We start from the raw sequence: 19,100 nt of genomic DNA, 5'->3' as shown, positions 1-19,100 counted from the left end.
GCCGTGCAAGGAGCTTTCATAATGTGGTTCAACAGGCTGATGATCAGCTCAGAAATCCTTTCACTACTTCCCCACTATTTCCCACAGGGAAAGAAAAGTGTGAAGATATACTTTAAAAAAATTATTAAAAATCACATCATGCATTATTCAACTTTACAATGTTGCAATTGTACTGGGTTATTATGTGTATTGTTGTAAGGGAAGGGATTTGAAAATGAACCCATTGATACTTAGTTTTGATGTATAAGTGATTACAAGCATTTCGTATTTGCCTATTCATCACATTTTTCTACATTGCCATTTGTCAGGTTTGAGTATCATTATAATTGAGAATCCTTTTCATAATTATAAAGGGCAAAATATGTAAGCAATTGAAGCATCTCAGTGTATAATGTTATAGACAAGTGAAAAATAACAGTGAGTTGGTATTCGCCACATCCTGACCCTCCGAGTTTGTTTTACTGAGTTTTAGTTTCCCTGGAGATTAGCTTTGATCTTTGTCAAATTCAGATATTTCAAGTCCCTTGTAACTGATAACTGAGTGGAATTGGCTTCTCACATCAGATTACAGTCTGTCATGGTGATTGGTGCCAACAGCAAACACTGATGATCACGGTCTACAAAAATCTGCTGTTACATTCTCATAGCATCAAAGGAATGTGCTCCCCCCACTGCTCTCACAGCTGCTCCCAGTGGCTTTTTCTTGCACAGTAAATTAATTGGAAAAACAAGGGACAAAAGGCATTAGGTGGGGTCAGCTCTCAGTGTCGCAGCTAGCACATGATGAGCTTTAATCACTGTCTCTTTTACAAGGCCAGGTTACTGTAGCCAGAAACTCTCACCAAAAGAGGAGGTTACGAGAGAGAGCCATGCTGAAGCCTCAGAGTACATACTTACAATCTCTCAGTTTCAAACAGTGTTTCAGTGTGAAGGACTGATGATAGAAGTGTGTCAGAACACCTGCTTGCTTCTGTTGAAACATTACTCAAGTTGCAGCCTTCCAAAATTTATTTTGAAAAAATCTATGACCAAAGTTGATTATTTCATCAGTATTGTAACATTCATTAACACTGAAAAAAAAGCTAAACTTCTTGCCCATGTTTTTGATCTCAGCGAACATTCTGAAAGGAGTTCACGTGTCAGCACTACCGCCATGTACCGTACCATACGGTTTGTCTCATTTGTTCAATTTGTGGAATCCAGTGTCTGCTGAAGCGAAATCATGCTAAGATGACTATTTAACTTACCGTTGTAACCAGTTCATCTGTGATTTTGTTTTTCCTTTTAGGCCTCCCTCTCTTTCAGGTAGTCCAGCATTTTCCGACATCTCACTCATCAGAATTTCCCCGCAAAGAACTCCTGTTGGTACGTCAGAACCAATGTTTAACCCACCACATCCATACATTAACCCGTATATGGACTACATTAGGTCTCTGCACAGCAGCCCCTCTCTGTCAATGATTTCTGCAGCCAGGGGACTCAGCCCTACTGACGGTGAGCACCATGTATAATTTTGTGCATCACTTTAATGAGGTACAGAACTAATGCTGTGAATGTTTGTTTTATAATTCAAACTTTTAAATCAAATTATAATGCTAATAATACAATATTTAAAATGACTGTCTTTTTATGGTGGTGTGTATGTATAACCAGCTAATGATTTTATCATTGTGGTGATCTAATGTATATTAAAACCTCTCAGTAGATTATAGATTGCTGCTTACTTGAAATCCTATTTCAGTGTAGACCTTGTCTATTTTTTTTTCTGTTCCTCCTTCTTCTCAGTGTTGTTTTGATTTAACGAAGAACAGCACGGGAAACAGGCCCTTCGGCCCAACGAGCCCGCGCCGCCATCCTAACACCGCCAGTCTCCCCCTCCACCCATGACCCTCATCCAATGTTTTATGGCCATCCACATTGATTCCTTAGGTGCCTCATTCCAGGAAACGTGCAGATTCACAATAGTGTCACTTGAGTTGTTGGGACAGGGGAGGCTGCTTCAATTGTAACTTTAAAAATTGAAAAACAACATAATCAGACCAAGACTTTTGAATATTTTATGAGGCTACCTGAAACATAAGTGCATGTTCCTATTCATTTCCACATATCTCAGGTTGCTGATAGTAACAAAAAAGTGCTACAATTAGGATTCAACTGTTGATGAGACAACATCAGTAAAACAGCCCTTTCTAAAGTTCTAAGGTATGAGGACAAATCAACAGGTAAGAAATATGAGTACACGTGGGAATCCTAGAATCCCTACAGTGCAGATGGAGGCCATTCTTACCATTGAGCCTGCACCAACAACAATCCCACCCAGGCCCTATTTCCGTAACCCCATGTATTTACCCTACTAATCCTCCTGACACTAAGGGGCGATTTAGCACGGCCAATCAACCTAACCCACACATCTTTAGACTGTGGGAGGAAACCGGAGTACCCAGAGGAAACCCACGCAGACACGAGGAGAATGTGCAAACTCCACACAGACAGTGACCCGAGCCAGGAATTGAACCCAGGACCCTGGAGCTGTGAAGCAGCAGTGCTAACCACTGTGCTACCGTGCCGCCCCTATTTACCCTACTAATCCCCCATTTACCCTACTAATCCCCCTGACACTATGGAGCAATTCAGCATGGCCAATCATCCTAACCTGCACGTTTTTGGAGTGTGGGAGGAAACCAAAGTACCTGAAGGAAACCCACACAGACTCAGGGAGAATGTGCAAATGTCACAGACAGTCATCTGAGGTCAGAAATGAACCCGGCGCGATGAGGTAGCAGTGCTAGCCACTGTGCCACCCATAACTTAGTTGCCTAAGGTTCACGGATGCTCCTGTTCTGACCCAGACAGCAAGAAAGTACAAAAAAGTTGTGAATGCAGCCCAGTCTATCATGCAAACCAACCTCCTATCCATTGACTCTTTCGTCTACATCTTTCGCTGCCTTGCGATGTCAGCCAGCATAATCAAGGACCCCAAGCACCCCGGACGTAGTCTCGCCTACCTTCTTCCATTGGGAAAAAGATACAAAGTCTTAAAACACATACCAATCGACTTAAGAACAGCTTCTTCCCTGCTGCCATCAAACTTTTGAATGGTCCTATCGTGTTAAGCTGATCTTTCTTCTCAGCCTATCGGTAACTGCAACATTATATTCTGCACCCTATCCTTTCCTCCTTCCCTTACCAGTTGATCAACAGTACATTTTGTCTGCGTAGCTTGCAAGAAGCAATACCTTTCACTGTATCCCAATACACGTGACAATAATAAATCAATTCCATTCAGTTGTAAGATATCACCTCAGTCCAGCAGCTGCACAATTTGTTTTAAGCTGGTCTGTATTTAGAATAAAAGGGAGGTGGGATGTTACTCAATCTTACAGCTTTGATGCTCTCTGTCATGTAATTAAGATGAACGCACATGTGCTTCCAATCTGTGTTGCGAACAAGGTACTGTATCGAGCTGAATTCTCAGCACATCCACCAGAGGGAAGACACACTGCAGAGAAGAGCTTTGCCGTGCCCAGTTGTTCTCTTGCAGTGGCTGCTGGCGTGGTTCATTGGGTTTTGTGCCTTTCCAGATGAAAACCAAAAACGAACAAGTGAAGACGAAACCCAGGAGAGCGCAGTCCTCCATCATATTGTGTTAATATTATTGCAATCACACAACTCTTCCTTGAGGTTTTTCCCTGCCTGGTCCGTGCTCTGCAACTACAAAGATGAAGAAAGAAATCTTCCATCCCGCTGAGGACGCTTCAGGCCAACCCACATCTAACAACCTGCTCTGAAAAGTCTCCTCATGTTTTGGCAGCTGTGACAAATTCTATTATAGCAGCTGAGGCAACACTCGAAAACAAATCACCCAAATCTCAGTGTTTTAAATTTTTTTTTTTAATTCCCCGATTTAGTTCTAGGTCCACATCTTCACCACACACTATTCAGTTCTTCTTTGGCCCATATCGTATTTGCACCAAGTTTCAGTGAAATACTGCTAGTTTTTGGAGGTAAAGAGTGGGATTTTATGGTGCCGCTCGTCCCAAAGCCATAAATTCCTGCCAGAGGTCAATGGACATTCCCATTTTCCGTCCCTCGCCTGCTCCAGTTCCCATGGGGGTGGTTAGAATTCCTGCGACATTGTTACAGACAAAACAGTCTAACGGGCAAAATATTGCCTCCACTCACTTTCAGTGATGGAGGTAAAAAAGAAGTTGCTGAGAATTTTTTAGTTAAAAACAAGACTGACTGTGATGCATAATTCCTGCTCTGGATTCAATACTGTGTAATCTCATGCTCAACAATGCAATCACCATGTAGCATTGGGAAGTAGGTAATGTACAAAATACTATGGAGTTAAAATTTAGTTGAGAACATCTGCAAACTGAACTGAATTGATTTGATATCTTGCGCAAGACAAAGACAACAATTCTTCCAGTACCTTCTACTTCATCATCTAGCTCAACGGGACTGGCCCCACTCTTACCTACCCATTGTAACCATTGTGTCACCAACAATATTTCTCTTCTCGCCCTTGCTCCGTTATCTCTGGATAAAGGCAAATTACTGCAGATGCTGGAATCTAAAACAAAAACAGAAAATGCTGAACAATCTCAGGTTTGACAGCATCTGTGGAGAGGCAATAGAGCTAACGTTTCAAGTCTGAATGACCTTTTGTCAGAGCTGGTGAAGGTTCATCCAGATTCAAAACGTTGGCTCTGTTCTCCCTCCACAGATGCTTTCAGACCTGCTGAGGTTTTCCAACATTTTCTGTCTGTTATTCCTGGAGTTCCCTAATAATGTATTCTGGGTCTCCTTTTCTTTCTCAACTACAGTTTCTCCTTTGCATCTATGTTAATGACACACAGATCCATCTCCACCACTTCTCACAACTCCTCCACTGTCTCTATATTGTCAGACTGTTTGTCTACTTTCCCAGTCTTAGGTTGACTGTAATTTTCTTCACTTCAGTATCAGGTAGACTGAAACCATTGGCTTCTCCTTGCGCCATAAAGTCCGTTCCCCTTCCACTAACCACTGACTGATGCCAAATCTGACTGTTTGCAATCTGCATTCAACCTATTTGATCTGGAGTTGGGTATCACGCTGCCAAAACCTGTATCCCCATCCTCCCCATCCCAGCAACCCTTCGCATTTGCAATTTCTCTATCGTACAGACTGCCTACCTCCACGACACCTGTCTCAGCATTTGCTTCCAAAACACTCACTTATATTTCATATTTCCAGTAATCTCCAGTTTGGCTGCATACTCTAAACTTCACCTCACCCAAAACTCTGGTGTCTGGTTTTAAATTGTACCAGATCTTACTCACTCATCACTCTTGCTCTTGCTGAACACGATTGGTTCCTAATCACCCAGCACCTTCAATCTAAAATTCTCACTCCTGCATTCAATCCCCTGCATGGCATTGCCCCTAGATATCTCTGTTAACACCTCTCACCCTAACCAACTAGAACACTGTGATTTCTAAACTTGACCTTTTGCGTATTCCCTCTTCTTTCTGGCCGTCATTAATGATCATCTGTGTCCTGCAGTCTGACATTCCCTCCACACTCTGCTCCATCTCACCAGCTCTCTCTCCTTTCAGACTCACCCCAAAAACCTACCTGTTCAAGTATTCCTTACTTTTCTTCTCAAGAGGACTACACTCCTTATCTTAGTATCCACTTTTCTAAGTTAAAAAACTAATATGTTAATGTTAGTGGTAGCTGTTTTTACTGCAGATGGCTATACAAAATGTAAAAAGATTTTGGATGCACTGGTGACTTAACAGTCAGTTTTCCTGCATTTACTTTTATTGTTTTCCACTTAAAAGCTGACCAAAAGATATGGAAAGTTCTTGTGCACACTGTGCAGCTGCAAGGAAAGTCCAAATGCAATGTGAATATCAAGGTAGCACTCTGCAGAAAATTACTAAGTCTTTTGCACATCTGCTGCTGAGCTGTTCACATCACTGCAGCTCTGCTGGCTGCAAGAGGCCAGTCAGAACTGGAAGAGTAATAGTTCTGAGAGTAATAGTTCTGAGAGTAATAGTTCTGAGAGTAATAGTTCTTATTTAAAAAATAAGTGTTGAAAAGATCAATCCAAAACTTCAGCAGAAGCTGCAAGTCTTAGTCAGTAGCAGTCAATTGCTACACAAGTTACAACATAACTTATAGGTTCATGTGACTTACAAACCACTAGATCTTTCTTTTTGTAGTCTGCATGTGAACTCAATCGTCTCCCAGATAAATCCCGACATGGGGAGGTCTTGCTGCGGCTGTGTAGGGCATTGGTGAGGCCGCAGCTGGAGTACTGTGTGCAGTTTTGGGCGCCGTACTTACGCAAGGATATTTTGGCCTTAGAGGGAGTGCAGAGGAGGTTTACTAGGCTGATGCCGGAGTTGAGGGCGTTGAGCTATGAGGAGAGGCTGAATAAATTAGGCTTGTACTCGTTAGAGTTTAGAAGAATGAGGAGAGATCTCATTGAGACGTATAAGATGATGAATGGGATGGATAGGATAGAGGTGGAGAGACTCTTCCCACTCAGAAAGGATAGCAGGACTAGGGGGCACAGCCTCAAGATAAAGGGGGGGCGGTTTAGAACGGAGTTGAGGAGGAACTTCTTCAGTCAAAGGGTGGTGAATCTCTGGAATTCTCTGCCCGTTGAAGTGGTGGAGGCTACCTCGCTAAATATTTTTAAGACGCGGGTTGATGGGTTTTTGATAAGAGAGGGGATTAAGGGTTATGGGGAGAGGGCGGGAATGTGGAACTGAGCCACGATAGATCAGCCATGATCTTATTGAATGGCGGGGCAGGCTCGAGGGGCTAGTTGGCCTACTCCTGCTCCTATTTCTGATGTTCTTATGTTCTTATCCTCCTCCATGGAGAAGAAAGGGTTGTAGAACTCCAGTGTACTATTAAACGCAAATGAATTTCGCATTTTATATCTTTGGGGTAAAATGCAACATGTCTACGAGGATATATTCACTGAACTCAAAATATCCCTTCAAACAGTTAAACAAATTTTAGAATATGCCTATACTAGTTGGGAAGGATGTACAAGTTTGTAAATGTTTGCATGTCACCATAGAAAGGCGACAGAGTATGGGATTTTGTTTGTCAGCTATTTTGCAATGAAATAGGAAATGATTTTAAAGAATGCCTGTACAAATAATTACAAATAGTTCACAGGAAATGCTTCCATTTAATCTGAACAGAGTCCTGATTACTATCACGTAGAATGTCCTAGAGCGATATAGAGCCTTGACCAGTATTAACTGAAAACCTGGCAGGTATCCAAATCAGTTAATATGTAAAGAGTGCATCTGAAGTAATTTCCAAGAATGCAATTTGTTTTCAGCTATTGGGGCCTCATTAAACAACCTTGGTGATGATTTAAAGTCTATTTGCTTTTGCAGTACCACATGCTGGAGTCAGCCCAGCGGAATATTATCACCACCAGATGGCCCTGCTGGCTGGCCATCGTAGCCCGTACGGTGACATCCTTCCTCCAGCTGGCACGGCAACTGCTGGTGCTCTTCACATGGAATATCTGCACACAATGGAGGGTAGGTAACAATCAAGAAAGTTGCATATTGAAAAATCTGCCATGAAAAAATTTCCATTTAAACGCTTTAAAAATAAATCTGAATAAAGCTCAATGAATGCAATCTTAATAAAACAACCCACCCCCAAAAAATGACAATCCTGGGCTCCATCGCAAAAATTAGCAATTTGAGTGAACTGGCATTAATACGATCTGGTCTTTTTTCTTGTTGAGTGTTATCAGTGGTAAGTGAGATTTAACTACTGACCAGCAATTGCCAGGTCAAAGAGGGCAAAGATCTGGATTGTATTTTCCAAAGTAACATCCAGTACCATGGAATGGCAGCTCGAAGCCTTCCTTCTGCATTATCACAGAAAGGAGTCTTCATTCTAAGGTAACAGAAATCCTGGCTCCCCAGTAAAGGTCATGATGTGGAGATGCCGGCGTTGGACTGGGTTACACGCGGTAAGAAGTCTCACAACACCAGGTTAAAGTCCAACAAGTTTATTTGGGAGCAAAAGTCGTAAGCTTTTGGAGCGCTGCTCCTTCATCAGGTGAGTGGGAGTTCTGTTCACAAACAGGGCATATAAAGACACAAACTCAATTTACAGAATAATGGTTGGAATGTGAGTCTTTTCAGGTAATCAAGTCTTAAAGGTACAGACAGTGTGAGTGGAGAGAGGATTAAGTACAGGTTAAAGAGACGTGTATTGTCTCCAGCCAGGACAGTTAGTGAGATTTTGGAAACCCAGGCAAGTCGTAGGGGTTACAGATAGTGTGACATGGACCCAAGATCCTGGTTGAGGCCATCCTCATGTGTGAGGAACTTGGCTATCAGTCTCTGCTCGCCGACTCTGTGCTGTCGTGTATCGTGAAGGCCGCCTCGGAGAATGCTTATCTGAAGGTCAGAGGCCGAATGCTCATGACTGCTGAAGTGTTCTCCAATGGGAAGGGAACACTCTTGCCTGGTGATTGTCGAGCTGTGTTCATTCATTCGAGGTCTGCATGGTCTCCCCAATGTACCATGGCCTCGGGACATCTTTTTCTGCAGCCGATCAGGTAGACAACGTTGGCCGAGTTGCAAGAGTACGTACCATGTACCTGGTAGCTGGTGTTCTCACGTGAGGTGATGGCATCTGTGTTGATGATCCAGCATGGCTTGCAGAGGTTGCTGTGGCAGGGTTGTGTGGTGTTGTGGTCACTGTTCTCCCGAAGGCTAGGTAGTTTGCTGCAGACAGTGGTCTGTTTGAGGTGGTGCGGTTGTTTGAAGGCAAGAGGTGTGGGTGTGGGGATGGCCTTGGCGAGATGTTTGTCTTCATCAATGATATGTTGAAGACTCTGGAGAAGATGTCATAGCTTCTCCGCTCCAGGGAAGTATTGGACGACAAGGGATACTCCACCGTGTCCTGTGTTTGTCTTCTGAGGAGATCGGTGCAGTTTTTTGCTGTGGTGCGTCGGAACTGTTGGATTGATGAATTGAGCGCTGTATCCTGTTTTTATGAGGGCATCTTTCAACGTTTGGAGATGTCTCTTGCGATCCTCCTCATCTGAGCAGACCATGTGCATATGGAGGGCTTGTCCATAGGGGATGGCGTCTTTAACTTGTTTAGGGTGGAAACTGGAGAAGTGGAGCATTGTGAGGCTATCCGTGGCTTGCGGTACAGTGAAGTGCTGAGGTGACCTTCCTTGACAGAGATCCGTGTGCCCAAGAATGCAACCGGTCTGGAGAGTAGTCCATGGTGAGTCTGATGGTGGGAAGGAACTTGTTGATGTCGTCATATAGTTGTTTCAGTGATTGTTCACCATGAGTCCAAAGGAAGAAAATGTCATTGATGTATTTACTGTATAGCATGTGTGGTGAACATCACCCAAGAACAATGTGACGCCATCTGCTCTCTCAAGACCAACTGCAACTTTGTCATCAAACCATCAGACAAAGGAGGGGCCATCATCATACTGAACAGAATGGATTATTGCAAAGAAGAGTACCGACAACTGAACAACGAGGAATACTACAGACAGTTACCCACAGAACGACCAAAGAATACACCCGTCAACTCAACACTCTGATCAAGACCTTTGATCCGGGCCTTCAGAGCACCCTCTGTGCTCTCATTCAACGTACTGCCCGTGTTGGAGATCTCTACAAGTCAAGTGTTCCCTTCTTGTTGGAAAACACTTCAGCGGTCACAGGCATTCAGCCTCTGATCTTCAGATAAGCGTTCTCCAAGGCAGCCTTCACGACAGTCGACAGCGCAGAGTCGGTGAGCAGAGACTGATTGCCAAGTTCCGCACACATGAGGACGGCCTCAACCGGGATATTGGGTTCATGTCACACTATCTGTAACCCCCATGACTTGCCTGGACTTGCAAAATCTCACTAACTGTCCCGGCTGGAGACAATACACATCTCTTTAACCTTTTTGTTTGCAAACAGACCTCCCACTTACCTGACGAAGGAGCAGCGCTCCGAAAGCTTGTGGCTTTTGCTACCAAATAAGCCTGCTGGACTTTAACCTGGTGTTGTGAGATTCCTTACAGTGTTTTCCCCAATAAAGGAACAGCAATTTGGGGGAGGTGTGCAAGGGGAATTCTACCTGTGACATTCTCGTACATTTCCTACGGGATTCGATATAGCAGTGGGATGTACAGAAATATGTGTCCTATTTTCCATTCAGTTGGGAAGCGGGGAATGACTTTGAAGAGGAAGATCTAAAAAGGTCAGAGAAAATGGTATTGGACCATTTTAAGTCTTCCTTGGATTGTATCTCTACAGCTGTGTGAGGAGCTGGCGTGTTATTATATTTATGCAGCATGCCGTGAATTGATAAGGCGCTGAGTTCTACCCTCTCAACTCTCCACATAGACCTTTTCTCAATCTCAGGCTGCGTGAGGTACTTCATTGGCAGCAGGCTGTGCAAGTCAATGCACCAATGCACCTCCCAGTGGCCAACCTCTGAGTTGCAATCACAGAAGCCTCTTACCTGAAAACTGGCAATAGCGTGCAGCTCCGAGAGGGGAAAAAAAACACTTCAGGGTAAAATAATTCTAACAATCCAAATGCTTTTATCTTGTTTGAGTAAAAAAGAACATTTCAAATAGCTGGTTTTATTCTGGGTTGGAAGAACCAAATTGAAAGTGCTTTTTGAGTTCAAAATCAGTGGCTGACAAGATTGTATTTATTTATTATATTGAAAGAGTTTTAACATTACTGTCGTCTCATTGAATTCAAAACAAATTCTGTGACAGAGCTCATAAATGTTCAAGTCAGGTTTATTAGTCCCATTAGTATGTCTGGAGCCTGCTAAATGTACGCTTTCCAAAAGGGAAAATCTGGGTTGTAAGTGGGATGATGCGGAAATTTCAGCCGATTATGAGATTATTAGTTCAAATACAATAAAGTGATGAAAAAGTTATGTCACTTTTCTACATAGAACTATAATGAGACCAGCTTCTTTTAAATAGACTAATAAAACTAGGTTTTGTATAATTCAAGTCAAGCAGCAGCAACATTTAAATTAGGTATTGTTTTAATGTGTGGGGCAAATGTGCAAAGTGATATTATGCAAATGAGTTATTTTACAGTGTAAATAGAAGATTAAAAGAAGACTGCATTGTGGGAAGGTCGCCTAACCTCACCTCCTTCCAGCTGATGGGAGTCTGTTTATTCAGTACTTCCTTTTAATTTGAACAGGATGAATTTACCCCTTCACTTTGCACAAAGCAATTACAAAGGTCTAAACTTCAGTCAATATCAAACTTCAGTCTGGATTAGGGACGTTTTGCCCTATCAAAATCTGATCATTCCCTGTAGGAGATTCACACCACCTCGGTGTGGATCTATTCTTCTGATGCTGATTAACAATAAAATCCGATTTTCCCATTCAAATGTCTGTCATTGCATTTGACACAGCAGTTTAAAAATTATTTATTTTCATCTTTTTGAAGAGCAGTTGGTGGAGGTGGTTTTCACAGATGTTAACGATTTTGCAAACTCTTTTTTACTAACCTTGCATTCTACACTAGAAAAGCTGGTGCAGTTACTTTGCTTAGTGTGGATGATTGCATGTTTTACCCAACAACATTTCGTCCATTCTCAAGTTCGTGAACCTCAAATTCAATTGAAACAAAACATTTCTCCAGTAATTTATTATCCCACTCATTGGTGAATAGTTAAATTACAATATTTTCCCTCTTATCGTACTTGTGTACTATGAGCAGACATGCCCAGAACTTGTGGAACTCTGCTGCTCCCGAGCCCCAGATAAAACTTATTTCTACTTGCTGTCTCCCTTAGGCTTTAAGCAATGAAACCACATGCATGATTTAGACGGTAGTGAAGTTAAAAGGCTAATTTTATAGAGATTTTTACAGTACAGAAACAGGCCAATCAGACCAACATCTTTGCTGATGCTTATGCTCCACACAACTCTCCCCATCCCATTTCATCTCACATTTTCAACGTATCCTTATAACCCTTTCTCCTCGTATATGTTTATCTAGCTTCCTCTTAAAGGCAATTCACACTACTTGCCTTGATCGTTCCATGTAGGAGCAAGTTCCATATTCTCACCACTCATTGAGGTTTAACGTGCAAAAACTACAATCAAACTTCTCTTCTGAGATCATTATTATGGGGGATTGACATCATGGTAATACAGTTCATGTGTGAAAAATTATTTCCTGTCATTGAGCTAAATCCATAACCCTGATTGATTATAATGATGGCCCAGGAGCTAACTGCTCTTTTGGGTTTTTTTTCCGGCCAGTTCAAACTTTGTATCAGGTCTATTGGTGATATTATGATGCTTAATTTATCTCTGCTTCTGCTTTACTTGATGCTTTGTTGAAACTCTTTTGATTAAGGAGATCCCTACTGGGATTTGTACTGTAGGCTTATTACATTTGTCGTCCATAAAGCCCTTGGCTTTTAAGTTTGGAATTTAGAAAAAGAGGGTGGTTCACAAAACAATGTATTAATTATAATGGTACAGGTAATATAAGGTAAAATAATCAAACTGCTGCCTTTTTTAAAATAGTGATTATAGTTTTTGATAGCTTTCATTGCTACCTGAATACAGGGAGCAAATCTCTAAACCAACACTGATAACAGGTATGACTTTTAAAATGAAGACTTGTGGCAAATGATTGAAAAATCTGCTTTATATTTGTTAAAACTAGATATTTTGCTGTAAGGTGTAAGTACAGTCCGACTGGATAAGTGTTATTGTCTCATGCTAAATTGGTAATGTCTGCATTTTCCAATTTATAAAGAACAAGAATGCTCAGAGTCTGTTTAATTAGGGTGAGAAGACAAATGGGTGGAATTTCACTTTCATTTATAAATGAACAGGAAAAGTGCAGTTAATATTATCCTGAAAATACTTCTGACGCTTTCACATCGAATTTATACTCAGCTTGAAGCAATGTTCCCTTTAAAACATAGTTGTTGTCCTTGGTCAGTTTTTTTCAGTTCATGTTCCCTTTAATTTTTGTTTGTATGGCCATTTGCACAGCATTTATAACAAAACAAGCCCTGCACGATAATTCCAGGCTGTTGCCTGACAGCATAACCATAGAGTGTGCCAGAAACATCAGGTCTGAGTATAATGTGACATTTTTTTCTATTGAAAAGTTCTCAGAATTTTGCCTTCACTACACTGCCATTCCCTAGTAAGAATTGTGAATGAAAGTAAAATATAAGTGCTTGTAATTCAGTGCAGGCTATTGTTTGCCGTAGCAGCAGAAGAACACAGTTACAGTCATGATGAGATTTATAGTTAGTTCAAACGCTAACACTTCAATTTTGCCTAACTATTCAATTATCATTTACTTGAGAACAAGACTAAGTTTTGATATATTTTTTGTCATAGGTGTTTGGCTAATAATCTGCCTCATTTGACCCAGCTTCCCACTTTCGTTCATCCTTTTGGCCCCAGGGACTCAGCTGAGACCCACTTTGGCACTGGTCAGACTTACTTATGCTCTGTATTTCAGCCCTCTAGTGATTGAAAATGTAGGGACACAAAGGCAGTTGATCTTCTCTAATCATTCAACTTCAAGATTACAAAGGAAACAGACAGGAGTCCGGTTATTCCAGCATATGCTCCCTGTATCCTTCCTGGAAAATTGGAACCAGTGTTTACCAGCTTCACTTACACCTGAATTTGTACATAAAAAATATTTTCATCCATTTACATTTCACTGCAATTTTGTGCCCAAATTTGCACTTGCCTAATATATGAGAATGTTGGCTCTTAAGTGACTGTTGGAAGCAGTAAATGTGCCCCAATTAAATTATTACCCTGGCCACATGGATTGTTCTAACAAGTATAAAAATAATTGCCAATGCTTTGGAGATAAGTTTCTCAGCATAACTTTGGCATCTTGAGCTCCAGTCAGTGGAAGCTGCACACTGTACAACTTAATTTCAACTTGAAATTTCTCAACTTTTATTTTCTATTCAGTCAGCTTTTGTTCTGAAGGTTTCCTTATTCCTTGTGCAGGTCTGAACCACTGTCTCGCTGCTTGTGGTGAATTAATGATGTGAATGTCTAAGCAGCCGTCAGATTCATAAATCACTAGAAATGAGTGGGGCAATACATAGAAGCCGTTACTTTTTGTTTAGCAATTTATCATTTTGCTTGCACATTAATAAACAGAGCTCCCCTGAGGTAAGGCAGTGGAAGATAAATTCTTCTTCCTAATTTTCCTCAATTGCAGCCAGTAGATCACAGGTGAGAAGTAAGCTACTTATCAGAGAGAGTCATTTTTTTGAGCCCCCTTCTACACATTAGTTGGGCATGATGAATAAATAGGCAGCTTGAACATGAAATATGACATGATACTCTGCTCTAATTCTCTTCTTTAATGCAACAGGCTCTCGATTTTCCAGTCCAAGGTTGTCAACCAGGCCAAGCCGAAAGCGTTCATTGTCTATATCCCCATTGTCAGATCCCAACTTTGACCTTCAGACTATGATAAGAACTTCCCCCAACTCCTTGGTCACCATTCTCAATAACTCCCGTAGCAGCTCCTCCACCAGTGGCTCCTATGGTCATTTGGCTGCCGGTGCAATAAGGTAAGAAGGATTCGCTCTTACTCTGGGTTCACCAGATCTGTGACTTCAGCTTTAAAAACGATAATGATCTATGGATTGCTACTTGATTATCCATTTAAGTTCCATTTTTTTTTTAATAACCCCTTTTTTCCCTTTATATAAATTGTGATGGTCTGGAAACTATAACACTGGTTCTTTTTTGTAATTTTGTGGAGCTTCCTCAAAGTACAATGGCACCGCAGGACAGGGTGGGTTTTATGCCATTGTTTAGCTGAACAAGTTCTTTTTGTTCAGGAGTCATCATCATCTTTATGAACCAGTGAAAACATCTCCTTTAATGTAGAGAGAAAAAGGGGCCATTCATTATTTATCTTGCAATTACTTGTGAGTCGTATGTTTCTGTGAAGAAAATATATGTTCCTTAAAATAGTTATAAAATATTTCTGCACTTTGGATTCTGCCTTTTTTGCTGGTGTACTCGTTTTTATGTGAAAAAACCTGAAAAGACTTGAGCTTGGAACTTAACTAACTAAGGTTAGAGGAACCCAGAGATCAGACTGGGCAAAAGGCTAGAGGCACGCTTGCTTTTTCAGCTGTTCAGCTTACGCGGGAGACAAATATTTGTCGCCTCATTCGAGACATCTGTAGCTCAGTGTGTTCCATTCATTTCTTCCACAGCCAAAATCTTGCTGGAGGAATAAAGTTTTGGTTTAATCAGCAATATTTAATTAATGCCAAGACAACCAAACTAACCTAGAGAGAGAGAGAGAGAAAAACAGTGCCACAGCAATTCACTGGGGCTTTACTAAGTGGAGAACTATCACCTGCTGCAATGGAATTTGCCTTGATAGTGTTTTATCTTCCTCCCGATGATCAGAAAGATGTAAATGATTGTGTGCTGCTGACCTCCTTGTTTTGCCATTTGTGAGTTACTCCGATTGTCTCAGTATATTGCATTACAGAACGGTGTGAAGCCCCCTTTATGGAGACTGCAGGTTGAAGTCTGTTGTTGAATGTAGTGTCTGTTGTGTCTCTGTCAGGCTCACAGCATAGCCAAGAATAGCTCGAGTTTCCAGAGTCCCAGAGGGGTAGAAAGTATTTGAGTTGTACTCGGAAAGAGAAGGTAGTGAGTAGTAGCATATTTTGCAGTTTGAGAGAAGACGTTTTCAGTAATGTGGCTTTATGCGTGACATTTTTTAAAAAGCCTAATTTGAGAAACAGCACTACATAATTAATGTACAGGTGTTTTACAGATACCAATTTTCACATGGAATTGACTAAGGTGACATTGCTACCACATGATGTCTTTCATAATTGTTTGAGTCCTATGTTTTTGATCCATTAAACGTTCTGGAAGAATATTGTTTGGATGGTATATAGGTGAGGTTTAAAATCTGAAACACCATTGCTGATAACCAAAATTGTTCTAATTTAGTTATTACTGCGTAACATTAAGCTTGAAGGCAATTCTTAGGCCCCTTCCATTTCTGTGTTGTCCTTACCCATTATAAATTGCTTGGCTGATGAGTGCTTTTTACACTGTGAACAGTAGCTAAAATATATTTTGAAGTAAATTCCATAGATTGCAATGAAGCTTGCAATCCAGCAGGGTTGTAATATCATGCAGAAACTGGTAGTTAACACTGTTTTATACCCTACTGTTTGTTGATGATAGATCAATCTGTATGTGAAAGGATGGTGCAGATTAAGGTGCGCTTTTTGTTTTACAGAAACATATACATAAAATAAATGAATTAACCCTTAGATAACAATCATTTGAAATATAATGTTGTGGCACATGGTCAAAGTCTCTATTAGTCTATTAGATAATTGAAGAGGAGAGAGTTAAGTCACTTCGTACTTTGATGAATAGGTAGCACATGGAAAAATAAATTGGACAAACTGCCAGAGAGCTCAGTGAACATGAAATTTACCATTAGAAGTATGCTCAAGAACACATTTTGAGTCTGATATGCATCTTCTGATTAATACCCTATCAATCATACACACTGTCTGCCACAGCCTTAGTGCATTGTAATAATTCATGATTACACACACGCACATACAATCACAATGCAACATAGGGTTTTGAGGTGAATGTTTTTCGACATTCTTTTGTGTGAATGAGATTTTTCTTTCTGTTTGTTGTTGAACTGGAGCCTACCCTTTTTTTTAGACCTTGAATCTCTTTTGTGGCAATTTTCCCACTCACCTATCCCCTCCCTAGAGAGGAATGACCTACTGCACAGACAACTCAGAGACCAAGTGCAATTGCTGAATCACTGACATTAGTAATGCCCCCTTCTTCAAGTTAATATGTTGCGCTATAGTGCTTGACCTGTCTATCCTCTTTATGCTCACATCTGCTGTCTTAATTTTTCTAGAAAAACATTTGCTGAGTACTAACCCCTTTTCTTAGTTTGTTTCTGATTCTACAGCACCTGTTGCTTCCCATAAACAATGAGGGCGATTTTTTTTTATGTCTTTCCCGCGACATTAGCAGATCGCACCGCTATCGGAGAAAAGTGTGCAGGCCTAAAAATCTGTTTTGTGTCAGGCATCAAACAGTTTGCGAGTCTCCCAGTCCTTTCCTAATGACGCAAACTAGTTTTAAAGTTGCATTTAAATATGCGTGGCCCATTCAATCCCAAACACACGGATGTTTTCGGCCTTCGGATGCACCGCGACAACGGGGAGAATCATTATTGGTCTCCACCAGCGTGCCGGGGGTCTCTGAGTGATTGCGGGTATGGCTGGGTGGGGCCCACCTGACACACTGGCGATGGCCAATGGACATCCTGGCAGTGGCCACCTTGGTGGTTCCAGTTGGGCACTGCCAAAGTGCCAGGGGCAGTGCCAAGTGTGTGGGCCCTGAATGGGGGCTAAGATGGGAAGGGTGATGGATCATAAAGGCGGTCACGATGGGGGGCACAGGTTGAAGGTCACAGTGGGGGGGTTATTTCAGAGGTCAGGCAGGGGACCCATTGGAAAGGCTCTGATGTCGGTGACCCGTGTTGGGGAAGGGGCGAAGTGTCTGTGGCGGGTGGGAGGAGGTCTCCGATTACAAGGTGAGCTCGGGGCACCCATGCAAAATGGCACCCCAGAGCTCTGAAGTAGGGCTCACTGGCATGTTTAGGCACTCACCCGTGGGCCCCACCCAGCCATACCCCCAATCACTCAGAGAACAGTGTGAAACTCCCAACTCTCCAAAAAAAATGACTGAGTGTGGGAGGATTGTAGTGTGACATGCACCTGAGAGACTGGCACGGATCACTCCATTATTCTCACCGTTATGACTTAGTTTCTTATTGGAGAGAATTCCACCCATACAGCCATGATATCCATTTCATTGAATAAAATCTCTCAACCTTGATGCAGAAATCCTACAGTCCATGATGAATTTTCTTTAGCTGTTGTTGTTGTTGTTGTTCGCCCATTGTCATCAACGAGGACCTCGACACCATTAGTCATTTTGAGGCTGGATGAGATGTGTCCGAAGATGACTGATCAGGCATGATCAGTGTGTAGACACTGTAGTTGTTGCGCTGGTCGCTCTGGACTTGCGCAGCTCGCGCTTAAGTTGTGCTTCAGCAACACACACTTGCTTCGTAAGCTTGACGGCCTTTGTGGATGAGGCAGCGCCAGGTAGGGTGGTTTTATGCCAGTGTTTCCCAGGTGGTCGTGTCAATGTCAAGCGACATCAGGGAGGCCTTGAGTGTATCTTTGTCATGTTTCTCCTGCCCTCCATGCGAGCGTCTTCCAGCAGAGAGTTCCCCAAAAAGGAGCTGCTAGGGTATGCGCTCGTCTGACATACGGATGACATGACCTGCCCACCGGGTCTGCGCTCTCATCAGCAGTGTGTGGACTGATGGTAGACTTGCTCTGGAGAGAACTTCAGTGTCTGATACTTTGTCTTGCCATCTGATGCATAATATTCTGCGACATGTGGAAATGACTGAGTGTGGGAGGATTGTAGTGTCTCGCATGCCTTCGATACACAGTCCACGTTTCACAGGCATACAGGAAGGTAGTGAGTATAATGACGTTGTAGACCTTCAGTTTTGTTGCTGGGCTGATTCCTCGAAGTTGCCATACAGTGGAGCGTAGTCTACCAAAAGCAGAACTTGCCTTTGCTATTCTGCAGTTAACTTCTGTATCAATAGTCACTGCTTGGGAGAGGGTGCTGCCAAGATAAGTGAACTGGTCCACTGCCTGTAGTTTCTGCCCTTTGATTGTGATTATGAGTTCTGTGTATGCTGCGTGAGGAGCAGGCTGGTGCAGAACTTAAGTCTTTTTAATGTTGATGGTGAGTCCAAAGTTGTCATAAGCAGTGGAAAATTTGTTCACGCTGACTTGCATCTCTGGGTCTGAGCCAGCATATAGGGCACAGTCATCAGCAAAGAGGAAATCGCTCAGAACAGTCTCTTTCACTTTGGTAATAGCTTGAAGTCTCCTGAGATCGAAGAGCTTCCCATCCACTCTGTACTTGAGGCTGAT

At 42.1% G+C, this 19,100-nt stretch overlaps 1 protein-coding gene across 3 annotated transcripts in view; it reads left to right on the top strand.

Annotated features, from left to right (window-relative positions):
- Window positions 1-19,100, top strand: part of LOC145346438 (transcriptional activator GLI3-like) — a 350,295-nt gene that overhangs the window by 265,916 nt on the left and 65,279 nt on the right. For all 3 annotated transcript variants that reach the window (XM_080193632.1, XM_080193634.1, XM_080193635.1), the window contains 3 exons: window positions 1,289-1,494; window positions 7,416-7,565; window positions 14,423-14,624. In XM_080193632.1, the coding sequence (XP_080049758.1) occupies window positions 1,289-1,494; window positions 7,416-7,565; window positions 14,423-14,624 (558 nt within the window). The remainder of the gene's footprint in view (window positions 1-1,288; window positions 1,495-7,415; window positions 7,566-14,422; window positions 14,625-19,100) is intronic.

Source organism: Carcharhinus amblyrhynchos, chromosome 8 (assembly GCF_965287045.1).
Source record: "Carcharhinus amblyrhynchos chromosome 8, sCarAmb.v2.hapA, whole genome shotgun sequence".
Taxonomy (NCBI): domain Eukaryota; kingdom Metazoa; phylum Chordata; class Chondrichthyes; order Carcharhiniformes; family Carcharhinidae; genus Carcharhinus; species Carcharhinus amblyrhynchos.
The sequence above is the reverse complement of the archived record's forward strand: the minus strand, read 5'-3'. Positions and strand labels throughout refer to the sequence as shown.